General features: G+C 34.2%; 2 protein-coding genes across 3 annotated transcripts in view; one reads left to right on the forward strand and one right to left on the reverse strand.

Moving 5' to 3' along the window:
* Window positions 1–23,774, reverse strand: LOC125668033 (serine/threonine-protein kinase/endoribonuclease IRE1-like). The gene is made up of 21 exons (XM_048901769.2): window positions 23,563–23,774; window positions 17,346–17,454; window positions 17,047–17,077; window positions 16,615–16,760; window positions 15,121–15,292; window positions 14,955–15,010; window positions 14,788–14,847; window positions 13,454–13,640; window positions 11,838–11,919; window positions 10,927–11,077; window positions 7,003–7,247; window positions 6,642–6,768; window positions 6,415–6,505; window positions 6,139–6,268; window positions 5,499–5,658; window positions 5,109–5,302; window positions 4,044–4,185; window positions 3,433–3,560; window positions 3,193–3,316; window positions 2,903–2,970; window positions 1–2,462 (listed from the first exon to the last, which is right to left on the reverse strand). Exons 1-21 carry the CDS (start codon window positions 23,641–23,643, stop codon window positions 2,286–2,288), a joined length of 2,661 nt encoding a protein of 886 aa, XP_048757726.2. The 5' UTR covers window positions 23,644–23,774; the 3' UTR covers window positions 1–2,285.
* A 189-nt stretch (window positions 23,775–23,963) lies between these two features.
* The window catches only part of LOC125667961 (testis-expressed protein 2-like), a 29,033-nt gene continuing 25,364 nt past the window's right edge, over window positions 23,964–27,632 (forward strand). For both annotated transcript variants that reach the window (XM_056163191.1, XM_048901673.2), the window contains exon 1: window positions 23,964–24,059. The gene's annotated coding sequence lies outside the window, so the exon portion shown is untranslated. The remainder of the gene's footprint in view (window positions 24,060–27,632) is intronic.

Genomic DNA, 27,632 nt, shown 5'->3' on the forward strand with positions numbered 1-27,632 from the left:
TTAAATTATATCCTTTATTTTCATATATCTAAAAATATATAAACAAATATTTATAACAGTGTACAAAAGACATTTGTGTCTTACTCAAATGTATCTGTTACCACAATAAAACTTACTCGCATTCAAATTCCATTTTCTACAATAAACATCAAATACTGCATTTAACAATCGGTGTAAAAGGGGGTTCATTTGAATGTTGTGGATATACAGATGTAAAAGGGGGTTCATTTGAATGTTGTGGATATACAGATGGATGAAAAAATGTTGGAATACTAGCATTAAAAAAAAAGGAAATTCCAATTCAGTTAAATGTATGAAGGAAATATAAAATGCACACAACCACCATCACAAAAAAAGCATGTCAACATACTGTTTGCCCAAAGCACCGAATATTGATTAATTTTGGTCCTTTGGTAATATATATTGGCTTTTTTGGGGAATGATGAAAAAATGCAAAAAATAAAAAGTGCCAAAATACCAAATTATATGAATCATAACTACATATAATAAAAATCTGCCAAGAAATAAAGGGCCAATATTTTCAAACCACTTTTCTGAGAAAAATCTGCCAAGATGCCAAAATTAACTGATATACAATAGTCCATCAGCATGATATACAATGGAAGTTCATACAAGTACACACACATCTATCAATTAAACCTTGCACACCATATAAACAAGACACAAAAAATAAATTACTATTCACATGTACTACAAACATTTTCAAGGAATGTAAGACTAGGAAAATATTGCAAAATAAAAGAAAAAACATCTACAAAACATAATAGAATTTATATAATTTCAATTTGCTTTATTGAAGAAGAAAAAATGCAATACATGTGCATTGTATGTGGATGTATCCAACAGAAATAGCATTTTTTCCCCCAACATTTAAATCTAATGCCATTAAAGCTCTTGATTAAATTCTATCCAGCATGAACAGCTCTTAATTTGATCATTGCTCATGCTGAATATTGTACATGTATTAAATACCAGTTGAAAAGCCTGAAATCCAACACATCCAAATTTAAAAGCAATACAATCAAAGATTTCCATGATGCATTTCCTCCTTTTAAATCATAAATAAAAGTAATTTGATGGAGGTCAGCAAATGTACCATAAAAAACATCACATGTATTATCCACATCATAATTCATGTACTCTATTCAATAACAAGATGTTTGTGAAACACTGATGCCATACGCCAGCAAAGTAATTCTGGTACCCAAAGAAAGGCCTTGTCACAAGGAATACATATCCCTATCACTAACCATTCAAAAGTTACGGCCACAGTAAAAAAATTTCAAAAGTAGGTCAAACTCCCCAGTCAAGGTAATGGGGTAGAAAGATTTGGTACTTAAAGAAAAAGTCTTGTCAAAAGGGAGATACAAACCCTATCACTAAACATTTAAAAGATGTGGCCATGGTTAAAATGTTTCAAAAGCAGGTCAAACTACAAGATCATGTGGTAAAAATTTTTGGTACCAAATAAAAGGTCTTTTTAAATATACACATGTGAAACACGACAGCCCTATCACCATCCATTCAAAGGTTGGAGCCAAGGTTAAAGTTTTTGCAGATAAACAGATGGACAGACCAAAAACTATATGCCCCAGAATCTTCAATTACATGGACATAAAATTAAATCCAATATTCTTCAACATGAAGGCATTCCAATCATCCATCAATACAACACTATTTTATGTAACATGATTCTTGAGCAGAATCATGTTATCCAAAATATGAATAGCACCCTGATATGATATATGATAGAAATATAGACATTATTTCTTGTGAAATTTGCAACTCATGTCACTGAAAACAACATAAAAGCTCAATCTGTAAAATTTGTTAAGTGCTACAATAAATGGTGTAACATCTGAATATATACACATCATTTTAAATTATAGGGAGTATGTTAACAAGTTTCATGAATTTTGTTATAGTCATAATGAAGAGTCATTAATGGTGTTAAGGATGAAATTGGATTCTGTACAATAGCTCTATAAACTGTAACATCAAAATCTACAAGTTAAAAAAATGGAAATCTGAATGAAAAAAAAAAAACCAAACAAACATGATAAATGGTACATGTATTAAACAAAAATGCCCTACTCTCAACATTAAAAAAAAAACAAAGCAAGGAATGTACCAAAAAAATACTCAGAACAAGTCTTAAAATCATGCTTGATGATTGTACAGATGTTGAACTCAGGATACATACCAAAAAACCCCAAAACATAAATCACTATGATCCAGCAAATCACCATGTTATGTTGAACTAACTATTCTTCCATATTGTAGTACTGATTAAAGACGCGTTCGTGTTTACAGCACACCATGGCATAATATGTATGAGTAAGAAGTTTAGGGAAACGTGTGGTGAAGTAGCAGACAAATTGGTCTGGCACAGCTCCTAATGAGTTCTTCACCTCCTCAGGCAGTTCTCTATAGTGGTGTTTCTAAAAAATAACAAGATGAGTTGGTCAAACAATATGCAGCAGAGTGGCTATATTAAATTGACAAATTTGACCCCCCCCCCCCCCTGCTTGACATATAATATAGCTTTGACATTGACCTTCACAAAGTATAAAGGTCAATGAGTGGCAGACCAATGATATTCAGCCTTAAAAAAACAAAACAAAAATAACCCTTGTCATTATGATTGGAGAGAGTGAATGTTTTCCAACCATGAATCTACAGAACTTGTTCCTCTCTTTGTATGCTGAATCTTTTTTTATCTGCCGTTAATTTGTGGGGTGTTTTTATTTAACTATATGGTAAAAAAAAAATCTCTGTCCTTGTAATCTAGAAATGTACTGTACTTCAATAAAAATGATTAATACAATCATAAACATGATTAATACAATCATAAACATGATTAATACAATCCTAATCTTACTTTATTCCTCATGGCTCTCAATAAATCTCTCACACTTTGTCCTTTGTAAGTTCTGAATTTCCTAAGATCTGAAAAGACCAATAACTGTGAAATATTTTCTCTGATATGTGTGAACATGTATTAATTTACAAACAGAGTGTTGTAAAAGCATTAACTTTTATATATACATGTACATGTATTTTAATTCAGTATGAACATTTTAGCAGAAATCAACCAGGGACTTTGATGTTAAACCACGCTGTACAGTATATATCTAAATAGAGTCAAGCTTATATATTCCAGCATTATACCATTCTGCAGCTCAACAGAGATGTGTCGCCGCCAGTCAAATTTAAGAACCTCCAAACCACCAGATTCTAATTGCTGAACAACTTCACTGTCTTCAGCCTCCTTTTCAATTCTGTCACTAACATCCTAGAAGAAAACATTTTGATGATCAGCTTGTAATCCTGAGATACTTACCTATAACTGTTTTTATAATCTCTCTAAAATAAATCATTTTATATATCCTGAAATCAAGCTCGAAATACCTGGAAGAACATGAGTTGTCTTTCTCTGCTCCAGAAAAATGGATGATGAAGCACTGTTTTTGCTATAGGCCTCTGACTGGGGTCAAAGCAAATCATTTTCTCAATGAGATTCCTTCTGAGATATCCCTCTAAAATAATCAATCATTGGTTTACAGATTGATATATGTATTTAGTTTCACATATATTTATTATTTATATGAATTTTATCACCAACAGAAGGATAAATTTGACTAAGAGGAAAGGTTATAAATCCAGAATTTTACATCCACATCAAACTAATATTTGGCACAAAGTCCCATAAATCTTGTAAAAACCAGTCCACTGACGAAACTTAAATTTTGATCTGTAAACATACATGTATTTTAGTAAATCAAATATCAAAATTCAGCCTCCTAAATCAAAGCATGGTGAAAAGTCCAAAACACAAAAATTAAAGAAGTATGTTTAACCATGAAACTAAAAATTGCATTTCTAAACATTTCATGGGTCCACAGTCAATATGTTCTGTATACTCGCTCTCTATACAGTATCCTACTTTTACCTTTAATATTTGAATATAGTAATTCTGAGAGATGCAAAAAAATTTAACACCTCGACTGCACATACATTACCTGTCAATGGCAGGCTATCCAGATTGTGATCTCCCGATAAAATGTTAGCCTGCCTCCTTAAGGAATCTCCAAATGGATGCTTTCCTTTTGTGAGGACATAATAAAATACACATCCTGCTGAAAATATGTCTACAGCACAGGTCTGAAAAATATAACAATTTAGTTACATTCACAAACAATGCAATAACGGCACATCAAATATTTAACTAAGGTTCCACAAAGTAGGGCATCTTGGGAGTTTTCTCTCTACTGACCTTGACCTTCTATCTTAATTTTGAAAATGAATAGGAAACAAGACATAGCATACTTGAAAGAAAGTACCCATTCTTGTATTACTGGTAAGAATGAGAAATTGTCTCTATATATATTGTCCACAAAAATGAATACACTGGATTGCTTCGTAGTACTTTGACCTTTAGACATAAAAATGATGGGGATCTTCCTTTCTCCACTTCCCATCTCTGATATCTAATACATGACTGAAATTCTGAAATAACACTTTTTAGGTGTCCACAAGATTATTACACTGGATTTATGCTTATGACCTTGACCTTTTGTCCAAAAAATGAAAGAGGTCTTTTTCTCTCCACTTGCCACTTCTCTAGCAAGTATGAGATTTAAATCTGGATAAACACACTTTGTATGGTGTCCACAACATTGTCCTTACTTAAAACCTGAAAGCTATGACCTTTTTAACCTAGAAATGAAACATCTTCCCTCCACTTGCCATCTTAGATATTTGAAACCACAGTACATGAATATCTTGATCCAAAAATATGCTGAAATTTTCTCATAACACTACTGAATACAATCTCTATTAACAGGGTAAGAAGTAATGATTCAAAATTATGTGGCTAAATTACGAATTCCCCTGCATCAGTAGTCAAGTGTTCTACCACAAAGCTATCAAGCCCAATACCTACTGTCCATTTAAATGCCACCTAACCAATACTACCACTTTCATCCCTTGTTTCTCTACCTTAATTAACTACATGTATTGCAATGTAATCATAGCAGTATACCACAACAAATGATAAAGAATCCACAGAAGTATTGAAAACTAACTGTTCTCTGCTCCTCATCCAACATTTCTGGAGCAATCCATCCCTCTGTACCAGCTGCTCCGGATCTACGGGAGAATGATATCCGACCAGCTGCTAACTTCTTACACAAACCAAAGTCTGATATCATGACCCTGATCTGACCTTTAGTGTCAGGCTGAGACAGCAATACATTGTGAGGTTTTATATCTCTATGAACTGTGAAGAAATTGAAAAAATAAATACTGTTAATGACTGCTTTCTATTTTCAAGTCAACACAAATTTCTGATCAATGTAAAAGTTTCAGTTGGCTGGACAAGATTACGACGATTATTAATTCAAATTGTATCAATCAGTTATTAAATTATACCATGGTTTTCAATAAAACTTGAGAATCTCAGTTTGTTCCCTTACCAATATCCAATGAATGTAAATGAGATATTCCAGACATGGCCTGAAATAAGATATCAATGGCATCCATTTTGTATGTGTACTGTGTCTTCCCCAAGATAAGATCTTGAACAGTGGCAAAACATAATTCTAAAGCTATGTATCTAAACTGGCTATCTGCTTCCTGTGGACAGACACAAAAAGATTGAAAATCTTGAGACAATGTACAAAATGTTTTTACATATTACATAGCTGTAGTTTTAGTGAGTTTTTAAACCATAAATGCAGTTCTCCACAAGCTTATTCATTTGAAACAGAGAGAAATTATTATTGAAATTCTATGAATTATACCAGTTTTCCAAGAACAAGAAAATCAAGAAATCATTTGATATTGTTATATGCATATCCTAAACTTCAATTCCATCCATGTAATTGGTCTTTGCATTTTATCTATTTTAAATATTCCATTAGATTCTGGAGGATTTTTCAAAATACAAGAACCGTAAAATTAAAAATGGAACATTCAAATAAGTCACAATATTTGCAAGCTGCAAATTGACACTCAAGAGAAACAGAAAATTTGGAACAAAAAAAAAAAAATCCTCTGTCCTCCATTTTTCTAAGCCATTAACACAAAAATAATGTTTAACTCATAGTCTCTTACCATGCAGAAGTATCGGATGACATTGGAATGTTGATCTGACTCTCTCAGCAGTTCTACTTCTCTGTCAGCAAAAGTAAAGCATTCTGGCAGCAAACGTTTTACTGCCACGTCTCGGTTGTCAAATTTCCCCCTGAAAAGAAATCAGCACCCTTTTAAAAAGAATTTTGTAATGTCCAACAGATTAGATGCCTGTCCTCAATTTCTGACACAAGTAAAATGTTTACTCACCAAAAACAATCTCTGCTATACAGTAAATAGCTTTGGAAGAAATCTTACCTGTAAACAATTGTTCCTTCACAGCCATGACCTAACACATGTTTTGGATTATAAAAGATCTTGCCAACTTGGTAATGACCTTCTGGGACAGCTGAAAGTAGAAAGCATTTCCTTTTTCTGGAACTCAAAATGCATATCTCATCCACTCATTGAACACCTACAACCTATTCACAAATTCAGATTATTTTAGTTTACATTTGATGAATATTTTCTACATGACAGCTTACCTTCGTACAATTCAGACGAGGATCTGTTCCCCTGGAGAGATGTCTGAGCTGACATCTGCTTTTTGTCTCTCTCCCTCTGTTCCTCAATCTGTTTCTGTAGCATGATTTTAATGGACTGCTCTGTTCTCTGTATTAAATAAATGTAACAGTTAACCTCAAATAATAACAATAATTACGATAGAATAACATATTACATGTTATTTACCAAATTTTGCCTGTGATAGTGGAAAATCTAAGTACACCCCCCCCCCACACATAAAAAGTGTCGTCCACACATCAAAATCTTTTTAAAACTTTATTGACATTGTGCCAACCAACTAAATGACACTACGTTCTTTTTACAAAAGAAATTAAAGACTACCTTGGGAAAATAATACACAACGGCCAGAATCGTAATGAGGGATAGTGCCACAGTGATGGTGAACTTCACATCAGCACCCAGATACTTCATCAGGATGCTGTCATCTGCTCTGGGGTTGGTGGCATTACCACGACCCTCCCCATCACTGAGGTTTGGTGGGATCACAATGGAATCCTTGGATCGGTCCTCGATTTGGAAAGCAGGAGAGAATCTAGACTTTGCTTTATCTGGCACTTCATGGTATCCTATAGAGTTCAAAGAAATGGAAAATATAGACAACTGACTAATTTTCATGCTCTCTGATTCCAAAATCTAAACGAAACTGTCAATTGAACTTTGTCATGCACTTTTCTAAGCCAATTATCAAAAGAATTGCAGTATATAACAAAATAATTTTGCTGAACCCTTTAAAAGAAGCTCAATTGTAATGGTGAAGTCTTTTCCATGCCCTCTCCACAGGGAACTGCACCATATAGTGCAATTGTTAAATGAAGCATGCTGTTGCATCAAAAAACATAACATGTCAGTTCTGCATTTTCTTGTGGAAGGTTGAAGTTTTTGTTTTGAATCAATCAGTTGAGCTCCGCAATTTGGGGCATATCCCCTTGCATGGAGTGTCTATTAAGCTTTTTCTACAACATTCCATGGTGACCATGACCTTTGGATCCCAAACTCAACAAGGTTCTTACTCTCTTTAATAATAACAAAGCTACAAGTGAAGTATCAAATCAATCGAGCAAAAAATGTAGCCTGTAGAATGTCTTCAAGCTTTTTCAATAAAGCCCCATAGTGACCTTGACCTTTGGACCACAAAATATGTAGGTTTTTTTCCTCTCTTGATAAAAAAAGCTACATATGAAGTATCAAATCAATTGAGCCAAAAATGTGGTCTGTAGAGTGTCTACAAACTCGGTATTACAATCACACTGACCCACACACTAACGATATTCCGGGGGGATAAAAAATTATCTAAATTATTAGAAATGCATTGATGAACAATCTTAAAAGTTTTCCTTTTACAATATAAAAAGGACAAATTTGGATCAAGATTTCTACATTTCACATCTGGTATCCAGTACATACATATACCAGATGTTTAACTCAGTCTTATGTGTAGTGGCTCAATGAATTTTATACAAGTACATATTCCCAAATTTAGCTAAAGATACATGTAGGAATAAAATGGAAACTGTTCATAATATTCAAAGCATGTTTATCATACATGTGTAGTTATGCTACATTCTACAAGCATTTGATGTGATGATTCTTTCAGATTTTATACTGTAATATTTACAGTGTATCACGTAAAAACTCAAATTTTACCCAAATAAATTCCCTGCTTTTTGTTCACCTATCTAGTAATGGAAGGCTACCAGGTTCGATTCCTGATTGGATCATCCTTTCTTGGCTACAATAACTTAGTAATGTCCATATTTACTACCTTTTGTAATACTGTACTTCACAGTTTTCTTGCAACAACCAAGAACTATCAAAATATACAAACTCTAAAACAAGCCAACTTTCTTTGTAGAAAAAACAAGATAGGATACAAGTAAATTGTACCCAAAATGTCACAAAAACAAGAGGCCCATGGGCCACATCGCTCACCAGGGCCACCCTGGACCTGCTGTTGTTCAAGGTCAAACACCAAAGTATAACAAGGTCTTGCCATAAAGAATCTATAAACAAAATACGAAAGTCCTACCTTAAATAGTTCAGGACATATTAAATAGGTCAATTTTTTTTTAAAAGTAGGTCAAACTCCAAGGTCAAAAGATCGAACATCATTGTGTAGTTAAAAATTTTCCGAATATATCTGAATGTAAAACTATGATCCCCTATTGTGGCCCTATCCTATCCATGGGACCATGATTTGAAAAAACTTGAATCTACACTATATCAGGAAGCTTTCAAGTAAATTTCCACTTTTCTGGTCCAGTGTTTCTTGAGAAGAAGATTTTTAAAGATTTTCCCTATATATTTGCATGTAAAACTTTGATTCCCTATTGTGGCCCCACCCTAACCCGGGGGACTTGATTTTAACAAACTTGAATCTGCACCATGTCAGGAACCTTTCATGTAAATTACAATTTTTTGGACCCAGTGATTCTTGAGAAGATTTTCCCTATATATTCTGATGTAAAACTTTGATACCCTACTATGACTCCAACCTACCCCCAGGGGCCATGATTTTAATAAACTTGAATCTGCACTATTTCAGGAACCTTTCATGTAAATTTCCACTTTTCTGGCCCAGTGGTTCTTAAGAAGATTTTTACCTTCCCTTTGTAGAGGGCCTGTTCCTTCATTTGAACAAACTTGAAAGCCCTTCACCCAAGGATGCTTTTTGCCAAGTTTGGTTGACATTGGTCCAGTGGTTTACAGACAGACAAGATGACAGGACAGACAGATGACAGACAAAGGGTGATCAGAGAAGCTCAATTGAGCTTTCAGATCAGGTGAGCTAAAAATTACATATCATTGAAAAACATAATGCATGTCCTTAAAATTATTATTTACTAGTATATCTGTGTATACATGTATCGCATACACACTTTCATTCCTGTTAGGGCTATTCCAGAAATAAATACATGGGGGGGGGGGGTGGGGGGGTGGGGGGGGGGGGGGTCGGGAGGCACCTTTTGTATATACCAAGCATCCATAAAAAAAAAATAAAAAATTACCCCATGACCCATCAAATTAATAAACTCATTTTACAATGACCCATCTAAAAAAAAAAAAAAAACTAACCAGACCCACCACAAAAATATTTTTAAAAATGAAAACGGTACAAATCTCGCGAGGTTTTCGGGACAAACATTCTAGTCAATGACGCGGTAATGCCTGTGCGACATTGTATCACAGTAGTTCTGAAGAAACGATGTCACATCAACAATCAAAGGCATCTATGGCGGGAATGTTGGAAAGATTGGGAGTCCAAACGATGCTATTATCATGAAATGGGTATGGATATGTTTTTCCACGAATCGTTCGTCTTCTAATGGAGCCCGCGCCCGGAGGCCTCTATATCACCATCACACCGACTGATAAATATAACGCATCGGTACCCTCGTATAAATCAACTAAGGTTTGCCTATTTTTATTAGAAAACGGAATACCTATTGGTTTCAAAATATTCCCAAAATCGATGCACTGTAAACTGTAATAATCTACAGAACAGAGTTCGCCGCCATCACGTCCAAAGGGACCCTACTAAACGCGCCTCTAATTTGAAGAGTGCCGTTATGGAAAGTTATGTGCTGCAAAGAGCGACAACTCGAATAGTTCTATGTTACTTCCGATTTCCGATTTCGAAAGCAGCATTTTGAAAGCACGTTTTCAATTTTCCCTCCGACGTTTTGTAACCAACACGACAAGAGCGACAATAAAAATATTCTGAAAACTCAACACCCACATGGCACAAATTAAAACAATAGAAACTACCCACCACCCATAATAAATATTTTTTTAACAGTCCAACCACGGACCAATTAAAATCTGAAAAAATACGACCACCCATACAAAAAAATATCGTTTGCCGCCTGACCCCCCCCCCCCATTTGATCATTTCTGGAACAGCCCTTACAAGAAACGAAGGTGAAAAGAGGACTCATGAAACGGTCTATTTTTTCCCTCATGTTTTACACAGCCATTAAATATCATATTTCTTATCAAACAACTTTTAGATATGTTTGGAACATATTTTCAGTTGAACATGGACAACTGCATATATCTCTGTATAAACTCTATATAAAATTAGGAGAAACAGTATAAAAAAGACCCATGTTATAACTCTGATTTTTTGCAAACTAAACAATCTCTGTCATATCTATCACAACTGTACGAATGCGATTCACTCTTGAATTAGACAAATTTTTAATAAAATTGTACGTTTGTTAGTTACACCCTCGATCACCCTAGTACCTAGTATCATTATTTCTGGCCTTCTGACTGTGTGGGCGGTGATAGCATCTCTGTGTGTCCCTGGTTCTGGGATGTCTGCTTCATCCTTTTGCCCTTGGGGTATGTTTGATATGCCTGGTCCTTCCAGCAACAAAGGCCCTTGGTTTTTAGGCTATATAATATTATAACATACATGAATACACGTTATATTCCATCACTAAATCAAGGGTAAATTATTAAATAAATACATTATAAAAGTTCACAATATAAAAAGGCACTGAATGTAGAGAATAATTTTTGCATTAAGGATATTTCAGATCTTGACAGCAAAACCTGGCATCAACAGATCATGATTTTTTTTTTCATTGGGTCAAATTTCTGTGGATTGAGAGAAATAAGGATGCTCATCGACTCGATGAAAATTAATGATTGCATGGGGTCAAATTTCTGTGGATTGAGAGAAATAAGGATGCTCATCGACTCGATGAAAATTAATGATTGCATGGGGTCAAATTTCTGTGGATTGAGAGAAATAAGGATACTCATCGACTCGATGAAAATTAATGATTGCATGGGGTCAAATTTCTGTGGATTGAGAGAAATAAGGATACTCATCGACTCGATGAAAATTAATGATTGCATGGGGTCAAATTTCTGTGGATTGAGAGAAATAAGGATACTCATCGACTCGATGAAAATTAATGATTGCATGGGGTCAAATTTCTGTGGATTGAGAGAAATAAGGATGCTCATCGACTCGATGAAAATTAATGATTGCATGGGGTCAAATTTCTGTGGATTGAGAGAAATAAGGATACTCATCGACTCGATGAAAATTAATGATTGCATGGGGTCAAATTTCTGTGGATTGAGAGAAATAAGGATGCTCATCGACTCGATGAAAATTAATGATTTTACGTTATGTTACTTACAGCTACAGTTACTGTTTTTTCATCCACCAGAGAATTTGTGGCAAAATATCCATGTTCATATTCTCCAACATACAGTGTGGGACTGGAAAAACAATTACAATCTATCACATTCAGTACTGGTATGTGCAGCTGTAGAAGAAGATTTTTGAAAATGAAGTATACCAGCATGTAGCATCGCAATTCATACCCTTATGTACCGTAATTTTCAGTAATAAAGTTAGTTTGCTACCCTCGTCCAATACACCAAATCGACTTATCTATTAGACCTATCTTTAAAAAGATGAACATTAATTAACAAGAGGCCCACAGGCCTTATTGGTCACCTGAGTATTAGTTAAAAGTATCACTAATCCCAAGGGCTATCAAATCTAGAAAAAAATTCCTGTTCTGCTAAATTCTAATATTTAAAAACAGTATAAAACAAGATGTGTTTTTAAAACTTCAATGCCATCGAAAGTGTCTGTACTTATGAAATGCTTTACATAATATTTGTAACATTAACATGATATGACTCATTGGGACCTGTCCTAGGGTAAAAAACTTCATGTTGCAAAATTCATAATTTTGGTACTTCCTTTCCTGCATTTTCTAAATATGCACTTAGTTTTTATACTGTATCAGCAAACATTTCCTAAATATGTACATTTACTTAGTTTTTATACCGTATCAGCAAACATAAAGAAGTCTTTCAAATGATAAAGACAATAATAACTACATGTATGATGATATTGGCCCTAACCTGAAACCAAAACTGTTACCCTCTGCGATCATGAAATTTACAATTTCGGTAAAGGACGACCCACTCCTTCTAAATATTTATATAGTTTCCATTTAGCATTAATAGCATAAAGATTTAAATGTTTTAAACATAAACACTATATAATACTAAGTTTTGGCCCCGCCCTGGGGTCAGAACCTCTATTCCAGGGATCATGATATTTGTAATTTTGATAGAGGCCTTCCTGCTCTACATCACTATGCATTTAGTTTTTCTTACATATGTGCAGTTGTAGAGAAGAAGATTTTTGAAAATTAGTCAATATTTGGCTTTTTTTGCCCTGTCCCTAAGGCCCCAGGGGTGCAGGAGTCCTGACATTTACAATTTATGTCCCCCTTGTCCAAATAGTGCTTCATACCAAATTTGAAAAGAATTGAAATAGTAGTTATTAAGAATAAGTTAAAAATGTTCAATTGTTAACGCACGATGACAACCAATTGCAATAGGTCACCTGAGTTTACTCGGATGACCTAAAAATTTACGGTGTAAGACCATCTAAAAACTAATATGGCAGGTGATAAACAGCAAACAATCTGAATGCACAATGCTTAAAATTGGATTGGCAAGTGGTAATTTCATTTGCCAAATCTTCATAATGAATGACCTATATCAATGCTTTCTGCAACATCTGTTAGATTTATACCCAAGTGCAACAATAATATAGCACTAGAAATTTATAATTAGAAAGTCTTCACACTATCTACCAAATCCACCAATCTCGAATTTTTCTCAGAAAATTGCTAAAAATAAGCCTTTTGCCCTTTACTCCACAGAGATCACACACATATTGCAATATTTTCAAAAATGAAATTCATTTCTTAAATGTTTTGCTTCTCACTAGAAAACTTCCTGCTTTCCATGCAATAGGAACTTGCTTCTCCAGTGTTCTGAAGATAGTTGTCCAGTCAAGTGATCCAAAGTCTCAGGAGCAAAGCTAGTGAAGGGTACCTTCTGAAGACCATCATGGTCCATTGTGTACATGGCTACCACAGGAGACTGAAAGTCTGTGTACCATAGCACTTCTCCTGTAAACATATGGCAAAAGTATTTGGATACTGACTTCACTTGAAAGAAGACATACTTTTAAAGCACCTGCCTTTCAACTGGTTAATTTACTCTTTATGAAATTCAGATCTATGAATCAAAGGAAAAACATGCAGAACTATCAAGTTGTAAAACATCATTCTGATCCTTTGATAAAATCAATAAAACATGTTCAAACCATAAAAAAAATACTGCTACAATAATCACCATAAGTTTAATACTGAAATTTGCTACAATATTATTTCTAATTCAAAGTACAGGTGACTCTCGATGGCTCGAACTTCAATCTCTCGAAGTTCTTGATTTCTCAAAATGAAATCACGGTCCCGATATTTTTTTCTATATAATTAAGCAAATTTACTCTCTACCTCTCAAACGTTCGAGATATCAAAGTTCTCAATCTCTCAAAGTGAAATTTGGGTCTTGAAAACATATTTCATTGTTTTTCACTCTCAATGTGATGGTAGCGTATACACACCTTTACTAAAGCATACAATTATTTCTGCTTGGACCTTCCCTAAGGAATGGTGAATGCCTGGGGCTAGCTCAGCTGTGCTAACTAGGTGTTTAGTTAGGGGACACATTGCTTGTGTTTCCTTGTAGGGTGGATAGTTAATTGCTTTATTAGTCAATTTGACTATCCACATGTGCTTTCTTTTTGGTATATAGTTCCACTATAGCCAAATTTACAACATGCCAAGGAAACATCGTTATTCATTAGAATGTGTACCTTGCGTAAAGTGACTGAAAATTGTGAAAATTTAACTCTGTGTAGTTAGTGACTGCATAGCTAATATGCACCAAAAATTTGTATTGTAAATGAGCATGTACGTCTATCTTAACATGAGAAAAGAACAAATAAATATATAAACTTTAAAATATCTTTTTTATCTATGCAAGATAAAAGTTCCATGCTCTTGAAATCAAGTAAATTACTTAAAAATATGCATGACATCATGTCAAAACAATGCAAGGATGTAAATATGCCCTCCGGTTGCTATAAAATCAGAACCATGATGGATGAACCTTTGATTTCCGTATTTGACTTGACCTTTGATCCCTCAATCACTCAAAGTTTTCTTAATTTCAGTTATTGAGAGTTACCAGTAGTTGAATTTAAGATCATACCTGATTTATTGTCAAGGGTGACAGCCATCCCTGTAGAACTAGCGGTGAAATGTCGAAAGTCTGGAAAATTGATTTATTTTGAAGTAAAACTCGAATTAATATATTCTATACAAAATCAAAACAAAGCCTGTTTTCTGTTTTCTCCACATTATCTATATAATACATACCATATTCTTTCACTTCCCCAACATGGGATGAGTAGTCCATGAATGTTGCATTCCATCTAAAAATTTAACAAGTCAGATTACAACAATTATAAAAGGACTATCAATTTCTTCAATCTAACACAAAAGATTCCATTAAAATGGTGTTTACCCTATGCTGTTTTTATACCTTTTACTACCAGTTTTACTGTCAAACATGTTGATGGTGTACTCTGTGCGCCCGATGTAGATGACCTTTTCGGCACTGGACGGACACATTTTCTGGGTTCCATCGCTGGACAGCGTCTGCATTTTGGCTCCAGTTGCGACATCTATGGCTATCCATGTGTCCTTTTTATGACCTATTAAAAATATTTCTTTGATTAGATATTACTTTTTGATAATTTTTAAATACATACAAGTCAAGGAAAGATTCTCCTCTGTGATAGACTGGACACTGATCATGTGATTGATATACTACATACATAATGTCTGCCTATCATTCAAGTTTAGATGGATGTTTTCCTGTGCTGTCTAATATAAAGTTTTGATCCTTCACAACTTCTACATATTTACACTGATTATGCATACTGTAAACATACTTTTTTCCACGGGTTCATAAGTCCACGGAATCACAATTTCTGTTGATTCCGCGGGTAGAAAATTGGGCGGATTTCTTAGATTGCCACTTAATGTCTCTCATTTACTTTAAGTACGCTGGGATAAATTTCCACGGAAAATTTGTGACCGCGTACATAGCGTAAATTAATACCGCGCGGAAAAAAGTACTTCTACAGTATATCACAACAGAGGCTTCAGGTTATACTAGCGACCATCTTTGCTTTACCAGCAGGGTATGTGTTTCGCTATGGCATCATAGTTTACTGCACTTTGTAATGCAGTGTAAGACTACAAAATCATAGCTAGGTACATATCATAATGTCACAGTGATAAACTTTTCATACTCAAGTGAATCTGCAAATTTCTCAGCTATTTCGACTTTGATAAAATATATGCAATAAATTTTATTTGAATGGTTCTTTCAGATTTTAAAAATATTGATATAGATTTCAGGTAACGTGTAGGTATATACATGTACATGTATAATGATAATAAGCACTTACAATAGTGGGAGTGTTTCATATTGAAATGAGGTGATATTTCATTTAAAAAAATAATATTATATTGACATGTTTCTTCATAAAATTTGATATAAGTGTTGGTAGCAGAAAAGTGAAAAACAGGATTTCAAGTACATGTAATTAATTTCCATGTACCGTTGGGTATATTTTTTTCTAAACCACAATAAAAGAAAAAGTACTAAAAAGGCATTAAAAGGGTCCCTTATACAAAGATTTCACAAAGTATGATAAAAATTCATTGACAAATAATCTTTGTATGCCACTATCACATAACCAAAATACCAAGTATACTTTCTTCTGAATTGTATACCGTCTGCTTTATCAGCAGTCAGTACAAAAGTATGCGAAATTTTACATCTGGGGAAACTGAAAAAGTGCACAAAATCAATGAAATTTTGTAACCATGGACATAAAAGAAAGAGTATATCTTTTTCATATCCTATAAAACAATGTACTTGTCTTTGAAAACATGACACCACAATGATAAGAAATGATTGTCTTTATTTCAAACAAAAAGTATACTATGCAGTTAATTAACAAACCTGTGTACAGCATCCCTTCATTACTTTTACAAGGGGAGGCAGTCACTAGCTGGGGGATGGTAAAGGGCAGCTTCTTGATTCCCTCCCTTCCATCACTCAGGGCATATAAACTTCCATCCTTAGGGTCAGGGAGAAAACTTAGCCGGCTGTGAGAAAGCAATTGGAAACAATTCTGAATGTGATTTAGTAAAGAAAAACCAGGAAACAATCATCTTTTTTGGAGTATACTGTGTATCCGATAATTTTAGCACACTGGAAATTTTGACATTTTTTCAATTAATTGGTAGATGAGAAAAATTCACAAATAATAAAAGCACTACAATTTCAAACTACTTTTTTGAGAAAAATCGACTAAAATATTCCCAAAGCCAAAATTACCCAAAATATATTAATATATCACTTACATAAATCTCTTTTAAAAATATTACTCACCCAACAGCTGTTGGAACTTTAAGGACTGGTTCTATAAATTTCATGGATGATATCATTTATACTTATAGCACATGTACTAATATTAGTTTAGATAATAAATTGAACATAGACTAAAATCAAACGACCTATAAAGAAGTGGTTTGATTGTTTTCCAATTCTTCTTATTTTCTTTATTTTTTAATATCATAAAAATAATAAAATACATATGTAGCAATTTCATTTCAATTACTATTTGACATCTCATATAAAGGCAAAACATCAGTTTATAGAAACTATTATAATTTCAATTTGCAACTTGCCTTCGTCCAAAGACCACACTATTTTCCCTGTGGATTTGCTCACGGCATGGAATGTCCCGCTCAGTGTTGACACATAGATCAGAGATTCATGAACTGTAAGGGAACTAGGCTGAAAAAACAAGAAAATTATGTCTTTATATATATTCTTTATAAATCTCAAAAGAGGAATTCAGACTTAAGTGTATCTATAAAATTCTAACCAATAATGCAATGTAAATATGAAGCTCTTTCCACAATAATTATATATATTACAAGACAAATGACATTCATAACCCGATTTTCAATACAATACACATTTCCTCCCCCCCCCCCCCTCCCCTTCTAATGGGTGCAATTCTGCACAGATGTCATGTGGAGATACCTTGTACATGTGGATAAACTTTGTACAAGTGGATAAAGCCCTGCACACATAGATATGCCTGTCACACATGTGAATATACCTGACACACCTGTGGATTAACATACATGTGGGTGTATACCTGGCATACATAGCAATTGCCCAATACAAAATCAAGTAACATGCACACAGCTTGGAAACACATTTAGCAATATAAGACAAACAGCTGTCACAAGTTATTCCTCTCACTATGTGGACTTCTCTACCCTGTCAATGTGTTACAGTTAGTAATAGATTTTTGATTGAGATATTTATCCTTGGTAACACTCCTGGAGTCAACATTAAAAGATCAATGACCCAAAGACACATTAAAAGTGACAGGTGTTGTTTTCCCAAAACTAAAGAGCACCTGAGATCATAAAACATATTACAGATCATAAAACATATTACATTATTGTTTAAATACTTAATATTATTTACTATGTGATAATGTTGTGTAAATCATATGCGAGTTCAGGGATAGACATTAACTTTTCTTCTTACTTGCCCTTTGGGCAAGTAAACGACAAGTTTTACTTGTCCGAATGAAAAACTTAGTTGTCCGAAATATTTTAGGCTCTAATAAGCCTGTCAACCAGTAACTCTAATTATCTCTCTAATTGGTGAAACAGTACGATCTACTAGAATGGGCCTTCGCTATAATCTGACGATTTGGTAAAGAAAACAGTAAGATATGGAGTTGAACTTTACGTTCTAATATTTGATATTCATCATGTTTAACACAATTATTATAATAATCACATTTCCTACTTAAATAATCACTTGCCCCATTGGGCAAGTGTGTATTGAGTTTCACTTGTCTGAACTGGGTTTTCACTTGCCTCGGGCAATCGGACAACTGTTAATGTCGATCCCTGGAGTTACCCATACTTTGAATTATTTTAGTAAGTGCATGCATCTTAAATTATTTCAAGCAATATATCAATCGTGGATCAGTGGATTAATTTAGCTCATTCTTAGAACTGTACACAACGTAGTCTTTGTAGTCAGTATGATTTTAAGCATTCATTAAAAAAGTTTACATCAGAAATATAAAGATCGAGCACTAGTTTTTTTTCCTTATTTTTTTTTTTTTTTTGCTCTGCTTATGTGGAGTTTCAAACCCTTTTGCTTCAAGAATCTTTCATTCATGTACATGTCACCAAATGAAGTGCCACAAATTTAGACTTCAAAATTAGAATACTGTGTGACCTTTCAACTTGACATAAAAGCCTATATACACAAAAACAAAATTGTGCCACAAATATAACTTTTATATACAGCTTTGTTATATTGTGCCATTGTTTACATACACCATAATCCAAACAACATAAACATTAATAGGAGAGATTTGAGTTACTGCCAGAACATCGTTTTAGCATGAATTTACACACTGCAGTTACATGATTTCGAAATTTTATAGCCCTCGATGCTTGAAGTGCAGACGATTCATGTACAAGTATTTGGAGTACTAGTTCTCAAATGCAATATAATGTGCTGCCAAGGGCGGTCACACCAATGTAAGAAAGAAGTGGAGGCAAGGGTGTGAGAGCAAGAGCGACCAGGCGATGGCCTAATGTTGCATACTGCCAGAGAGGGTGTGTGTGTGTGTGTGTGTGTGTGTGTGTGTGTGTGTGTGTGTGTGTGTGTGTGTGTGATAAATTTAGGAAATGTGTTCATTGGAGCATTGAATGCAAAATGGCAAAGTTTAAACTCTATTGCACTTCTGAATGCTTTTGACGGGCTACAGAACTACCACTGCTAGGATAACTGTGCTTAAATGTTTGAACTTAGTAGAATCTACCAAAGTGAATGTTATATGTTATTTTGCTATATCTTAATTAATACAACTGCATGACATGTAAATTAAACCACATAGATTTATCCAGATCATCCTTAATCATCTTAAATACCTTCCAAACCCCATGAAGATATTTTCATATGGTAGAGATTAAGTTTTCCCTTTACTCAACACAGAAAAGGGACCCCAAAAGTAGGCAGACTAGACTTACTTTGTCAAGTTGGAAAGCTCAAGATCACACCATAGGTAAGCTCTATCAAAAGTTGTATTACACAATAGGTCTGTAGTTTCTTGAGCTTTCTTTTGAAATATTTGTGTTTCAATGCAGAGAATTATAAATCACAACAATCCCCCCACCCACCCAGTGGCACCCACACACAAACCCACCAGCAGTTCCATCGCAAGTTCACATAATCTAACCAGTCTTGCAAACTGAAGTACCTGTTGTGGAAATAATGTTTATAAGCTCTGGAACATTTATCATGGAAAAATCTGTCATGTTTACCAATTTTCTTCTGCTTAGAATGACCTTGGGAGACCCTATCGAAAGTAAGTTTGTATAAAATTAGGATAAAATTGGTGTTCTGGCAGTAATTCAAAACTTTCCTATTATAATATTTTAAGATTAACATAAAAATACATGAGAAATTTCTCATGGGAAAAACAATCCCAGTACATAGAAAATCTATTTAGAAGAATATAATACTGCAGAAGTAAAGTATCAAACACCATATCATTACATGTAAAGAGAGAAAATCTATTTAGAAATATATAATATTGCACAAATAAAGTATCAAACACCATATCATTACAGATAAGATAATGTAAAGAGAGAAAATCTATTTAGAAGTATATAATATTGCACAAATAAAGTATCAAACACCATATTATTACATGTAAAGAGAAGTGTTGATTGTTGATGTTTGCATCTTTCAAACTCTAAACACAAGAGGCTTATGGGCCACATCGCTCACCTGAGTCACCTTGACTCATATTTAAAGATTTTAGATTTTTCCTAGTATATATTCGCATGTAAAACTTTGATCCCTATTGTGGCCCCAACCTACTCCAAGGGGCCATGATTTTTTCAAAATTGAATCTGGACTATGTCAGGAAGCTTTCATGTATATGTAAACTTTTCTGGCCCAGTGATTTTTCAGAAGAAGATTTTTAATGATTTTCCCTGTATATTTGTATGTAAAACTTTGATCCCCTTTACCCCCGGGGTGCATGATTTTAATAAAATTGAATCTGCACTATGTCAGGAAGCTTTCAGGTAAATTTCAACATTCCTGGCCCAGTAGTTTTTGAGAAGATTTTAAAAGATTTTCCCTATATATTTGTATGTAAAACTTTGATCCCCTATTGTGGCTCCATCCTATCCTCGGGGGCCATGATTGTAACAAAGTTCAATCTACACTATGTTAGGAAGCTTTCATGTAAATTTCCACTTTCTTGGCCCAGTAGTTTTGAGAAGAAGATTATTAAAGATTTTCCAGATATATTTCCATGTAAAACTTTGATCCTCCCTTGTGGCCCCATCCTACCCCCGGGGGCCTTGATTTTAACAAACTTTAATATGCACTATGTAAGGAAGCTTTCAGGTAAATATCAGCTTTTTTGGCTTAGTGGTTCTTGAGAAGAAGATTTTTCCTATATATTTGTAAGTAAAACTTTGATCCCCTATTGTGGCCCCATCCAACCCCCGGGGGGCCATGATTTTGAATCTGCACTATGTCAGGAAGGTTTCATGTAAATTTCAGCTCTTCTGGCCCAGTGGTTCTTGAGATTTTTAAATGACTCCACCCTATTTTTGCATTTTTGTGATTATCTCCCCTTTGAAGAGGACATGGCCCTTCATTTGAACAAACTTGAAAGCCCTTCACCCAAGGATGCTTTTGGCCAAGTTTGGTTGAAATTGGCCTAATGGTTCTGGAGAAGAAGTTGAAAATGTGAAAAGTTTACAGACGGACAGACAACAGGCGATCAGAAAAGCTCACTTGAGCTTTCAGCTCAAGTGAGCTAACAAGATGTTGTTGGATTGCTGGATTAAAAGTGATAATCAAGACAACTAACTTTCTCCATTACATAACTCACATGGCTTATAGAGAATGTACAAATATTTCTAACTTTATTATTGATCTTGATGATATTTCAGCATCATGAGTCACTGTCTGGTCATGACAACAATCAGCCCATGAGCCTCAATAGTTACCTGAGAATACAGGGTTTGGTCTTTAGAAATCATTGTTACCAATTGTGGTTTTTTTTAATACTTCTCCATTTTTCTACTTTGTACTAGATGATAGATATATTTATATTAGTCAACCTATCTAAAATCAGATCTTCTCTATTAAACCGTTACTACACTTCTCCAGCAAAACAGTGATATATTGGTATAACTATCATACACAATTCATAATTCACAATAACTTCTTTCTTATCTTTTTTCGGAGATTAAGTTTATCACATCACAATGAAATGTGATTTTCTATTTGAGTTCTAAAAACCTGAATATTCAAGTTTTAGTAGAATACTCAATGCTCATAAAGACGCACAAAGTTTGTGTACTTAATATACAGGAATAAAAAGGGATTTTTTAAAAAAGCTAATGCATTTGTCCACATACAATCAACATAGTTCTACTATGGGACCAGAATTTCCTCCTTAACCATGTAAATGTGAATTTTACAGTTTTGGTAGAAGCTATTATTAAAAGACCACTACCTCATTATAACACTGGATGTTCAGAAATACAGAAGATTTTTAATGAGACATATTCATTTTCAATATATGATTAACTTTTCCCAAAATGAGAATCAGCCCAGGCTTCAGAAGTTTGATAGAGCTAAGAGGGCTTACTGCATGCTCAATATTATCATACAGTCTGACTGCTAGATCTCAAGAAGTAATTAAAAGACAATTTTTAAACAAAATGCATCTTCCATATATACCCCAGCCAAGACCTGAACTTCGGGCTAATGAATTTTTACAATTTTCAAAGAGGGCTCTTGTCAATGAGATCATTGTTCATAACAATCATACATATAGTTTGCATCAGCCCTGCAGTATAGTTTCATGGATGAAATTTATAATAATTGACTGTAATATATAGGAAAGGGGAAATTTATGGCTGGACCAGGAATCAACCCTGGGAACCCTGCATTACTAGTCAGGTGCTCCAATCACAGAGTCATCCTGGCTGATATCCTAACTACTTCATTTTCCTCCCTCCTTAAATTGTTTTCTCCCTCAAACACACAACTCAGATTCTTTTGCCCCTGGCAGGACTTTCACCTGAAGTCCAGGGGTGGTCAACGGCACCAAATTGAATATATAGGAAATGAGGAAATTCATGGCTGGATCAGGAATCAAACCTGGAAACCCTGCATTATTAGTCAGGTGCTCTAACCACTGAGGTACCCATGTTGATATCCATGAAACAACATTTTATAACTGTTTCACTAATTACTACCCATATACATGATATAGCATCCTTGTTATAAATACAGTGCATTTTCAATCAATATTGTTATAAGCCAATTCCAGACCAATGTCAATATAGAAATCCTTAACATGTGTGTATATGGTATAAATGTGTATATTGTATCATGTAGTTATTATGTTTAATTGTTAAAATTGTATATGCCTCCTGAGGGCTCTTGATTGGTGAATAAATAAATATATACATAGCCCTAACTACTACATGGCAGTCTATAGTCAGCAACAATCATTTCATCACCAATATTTCTGATACAAGTTTTTAGCATACAGTTGTTTTACAATGATATTGACATAGTCTCGCTACATCATGTTACATTAATGACAATACAATATCTTAATAATTGAATATGACAATGCGAAATAATAGGAAGTACCTTTCTTATGCAGTTTCAACGATGAGTACAATAGATTTGACAAAGTAAATCTTCTAATATTAAGTTTTATAATGCATTGAAAGAAAACTTAAACAAATTATAATATGACGAAATATAGGCCATTGAAACGCCAGCTGATCACCAACATGGTCATGTATTTACCTGTAATGTTGTTGCCACTGTAATTAAGCCTACCAGGCTTAACACGCACACCCCTGTCAATTTCAGCAAAGTTTGACACATTTTCTCCTATATCTCTTTCGCATTATGATCTCTAGATTTGATGTAAAGCCATGAAAACATTATAAACAAAGTATAATTAGGGTTTTCTGTCATGCTTCCTTCCCTTGTCTATTCAAGTCGCAGCAGAAATAATCTTGCCTATGGTTGGTTGATATGGAAAGTTCAATTCAGGTCAGAAAGATAAACCAAGTCCAACATTTTAGCAGTACTCTATAATTTCACTTGATATATTTGTACTTGAATTATCAGATTATTTTAATAAATACTAGATTTTGCAATTTTTACAAAATTACGTTTTGGTCCCTCATTGGCCTATATATTTGCTGCGGAGGTACTCCAAAACACAAACAGAAAGTTCCTGTTCTAAATAATCACGTGATAAAAAACACACATGAATGATTTGGTGACATTTGCAGGTAATTTCTTATTTTCACTTTTGATACAAAAATTGCATGGGTCCCGACAATTATGAACAGCATTACATCATTTCTGGGATCATTTGGACGATTTGATACAAATTGTCCATGCACGTAGCTGAGATGAGGGTTGTAACATTGAAAAATTTCACCACAATATTGTCTTATGACAGTATGTTTGATTATACATACATGCATGCATATTTATAGCACTCACTTACATACACACACGTTTCCATATTTTCTAAATGACTTGTAACTCCATCATAGGTTGGTATGTGTCTGTGTGCCGATTGGCAATTTTTTTCTGCTTTAATTGCTCATTACATATTATAAAATTCGTGGGAAACACTTCCAATATATCTTCTTCAATGAGTTAGGGGTGTGATGTTGATTGTGATACCATTTTCGGTGAACACAACTAGCTATGAACACTGGGAAATATGCTAATTGTATATATCAAAATTTTGTTTTGTATCCAAAATAATTCCAAATAGGCCTAATTACGATACAAAATAAATGCTCTGGACAGTATGTTGCATGATTATTGTAATGGGGATGGATGTACAACAAGGATTTCAAATCCTTCTTAAGAGAACATCAGTCCCCGTAAATTAGGAAAAATAAATTTCCTTTTGTCCTGAATGTCAACGTTGGATAATAAAAGATAAACCAAGCAGTCTCCGTGATTTGAATATGAATATAAACAATTTATTTTCTAAGTATTAAAATATCATACATTTACCAATAATACGTCCTCCTCCTAGCCCTGCGATGTAGCGACTCATTTAAACCTATACCTCTATTATCCATTATGTTTACGGTTACCTATAGCAATATGGAATATCGGAACCATTATTTCGTCTCCGATTCCATCCTGGTTTTAATATTTAGTATGTTCAACGAGATCACGTTTTCTACGTTAACTTGGGCAACTTTTCAGTAAACAAGCACATGTTACTTATGTACTAACATATATGGTGAATTCAGGCACATTTTAGCACCGTTTTTTAAAGTTGAGGGGTTGGAAACAAACGAAGGAAAAAAGTGCCGTTATATTGATATGAAAAATCTTAGTAAACAAGAAAAGCAGTTCTGCTCAAACACAGAAATCGTAAAAGGGGGGGTGGGGGGTATTCTTCAGTTCATGAGTTGAACTCATTGATCTAACCTTGATTTCCACTACCATTCACCGCTACTATATCAAGTAACCAGCTAATGAATCGATCTTTGCATGTACTAATAACACAAACTTTAATGTTGAATGTGATAATTTAATGCAATCTCAGGAAAAAGGGGCAGAAGTGTGTGGGGGAGGGGGTGGGTGGGGGCTACATGTTGCTGCATGTATATGTACGTTTCTGAAATAATTTATTGTGATTAATTATATCATTTCATAGTAGTCGATTGTTTTAATGACTCAAGAAAATTTCATAAGATAAATATTTAAGTGCATACGGTGTAGGAAATAGACTTTTTCTTTTGTTTTATCTGCTACCAAACATCAGAAATTTAATCCAATAACTCATGTTTTATTACAAGTACATTCATGCACTTGCAACATTCTGAAAAATAATCTTTAAACCAGGCATATATTTTTATATCAGAAATGAGTCGTCTTTAGCCATCACTAATTTGTATACAAGAGTTGCCCAAGTGACGCATAATTTTCGTAAGTTCTTTTTCTGAAGAGTTCCAAAATTTTCTAGTTCCGATATCCCGTATTAACGTCACCGGCCCTGCGCGTGACACAACAGTAGTGACACCAGTGACGGCTATATATCAATGACATGTTATAATAATAATTCTTACAAAATACACACCCATTACATTCCCTTATTAGACTTAAGATACTTCTGTAAGTTCCCAAATTATATCACAGTGATTACATAAATTAACATGAATAAAAATACATACTATACAAATGTAATGACAATTTTAAACATTTACAATCATGTGATACTAATACAAATAGTTAATGAGCATATGATGTACACTCAAGGGTCAAAAGTATTTCTGCGCTGCTAATTTTCACTATATAAGTCATTGAATAATGCAATTTTTAAAGCAACGATGAAAAAAATTTCTACTGCAGCCATCACCATAAAAATTTCACAAAATATGCATAATCACCTAGATTTAAATTTGTTATTGTTATTTTTTCTCTATGTGTTACAGTTTTTAACACTCACTAGGTTAATCATGATGCAATAACTTTATTTGAAATTAATTTTACACATTTCATATTAATTAGCATTTTAAAAAGTCTACCTCGCAATTCATAAATCAACCCCCAAAAAATAAATAAGATAGCAATAAAAGTAATATTTGTCATGACTCTTGAGTGAATTCTGCATATATTCTAAAAATTTCAGTATGATAACATTAATTATCAAATTTTTGTGAAGTTCTTAAAATGTGAAAGTTGTAATGAATATAAAGTGAAAATTAGCAGTGCAGAAATATTTTTGATCCTTGAGTGTACAATGCAAAAATTATTAACAACAAGGTAATGAACAAGTAGAAATTAAAAAATCAAAATGGCTCTTCTTTAATTTCTTCAATTCATCTCTCACACTTCTGTTCTCCTCCTCCCACTGGCTGACGCTCCTCTTCTTGGCCTTCCTTATTGCCTCGAGTCATTGTTTGACTAGTTCTCTTGACCTACAGGTGGAGTCTATACCATTGTATATGAAAACCAAATACATCTCTAGCTCTCGTTCTTCCTCTGGAACAGGAGGAATCTCCAGGGGGGGGGGGGAGTAATCCTCTGCAGAGCGCCTGAGATGGGTTTCCCATTTAGTCATCAAAAGGCTGCCGTGAGATTGCGGTTCTGCTGGGAGCTTAACTCCCAAATCCTCCTACTGAGTTCTCTGGTCATTCATGTTCAGGACTGGTCCAGCTGACTTAATGGGAAGATTTCCTCCCTTTGATTATCCGTTGAGCCACGGTACTCGAAAAAACCAGGGTCAACAAACCTACTGTTTTCTTTTTGATCATCTGACATTTTGCCAGAATGTCTTCCATTCTTCTAGCATCCGTCTTGTGCTTGTTCCTTATATGGGCACACATGTCGGCCTTCCTTCCACAAGTTGCTTGGCAACCCATCACCGCACACTGGTAGGATGTATTCACCGGGTGATGGCACTCGTTACAATCACGAAAGTAGCTCTTTTTGGAGGCGAACTGAGATTCCGAACAACCAAATACTGGACATTCCATGTTGTCAGAATAGAAAAATTCTATCTTATTTTCCTTAGACTCCAGAAACATGCCATCGTCGTCATCGACAAAAATGGTAATTTCTACATTCATCATTATTTTACATTAATAAATAAAATAAGATATTTTATGAATTCATTTCAATTTTTTTTAACCATTTCCCCCTTCCTTTAAAAAAACCAAACTTAAATACAATGTACATATTCGAGTCATCTAGCAATAATTTAATGCTAGTTATATCGTAATTCCACAGACCATAACAATCTGGTTTTCTTATTTTTCTTCTAGATTTTGTTATTTCAGTAGTCTCATTCAGAGGGGAGGTGACACATTCGTCTTGCGACATTTCAC

Source organism: Ostrea edulis, chromosome 4, assembly GCF_947568905.1.
Source record: "Ostrea edulis chromosome 4, xbOstEdul1.1, whole genome shotgun sequence".
NCBI lineage: Eukaryota > Metazoa > Mollusca > Bivalvia > Ostreida > Ostreidae > Ostrea > Ostrea edulis.

Bases quoted from the DNA above. Each gene is read 5' to 3' on its own strand.
- LOC125668033 (XM_048901769.2), bottom strand. From the start codon at position 23,643: ATGTGTCAAACTTTGCTGAAATTGACAGGGGTGTGCGTGTTAAGCCTG. The intron at 16,761-17,046 runs GTGAGTAATATT...GCTTTCTCACAG, and splicing joins AAAGTTCCAACAGCTGTTGG to CCGGCTAAGTTTTCTCCCTG. The intron at 2,971-3,192 runs GTATAATGCTGG...TGGTCTTTTCAG, and splicing joins CTCTGTTGAGCTGCAGAATG to ATCTTAGGAAATTCAGAACT.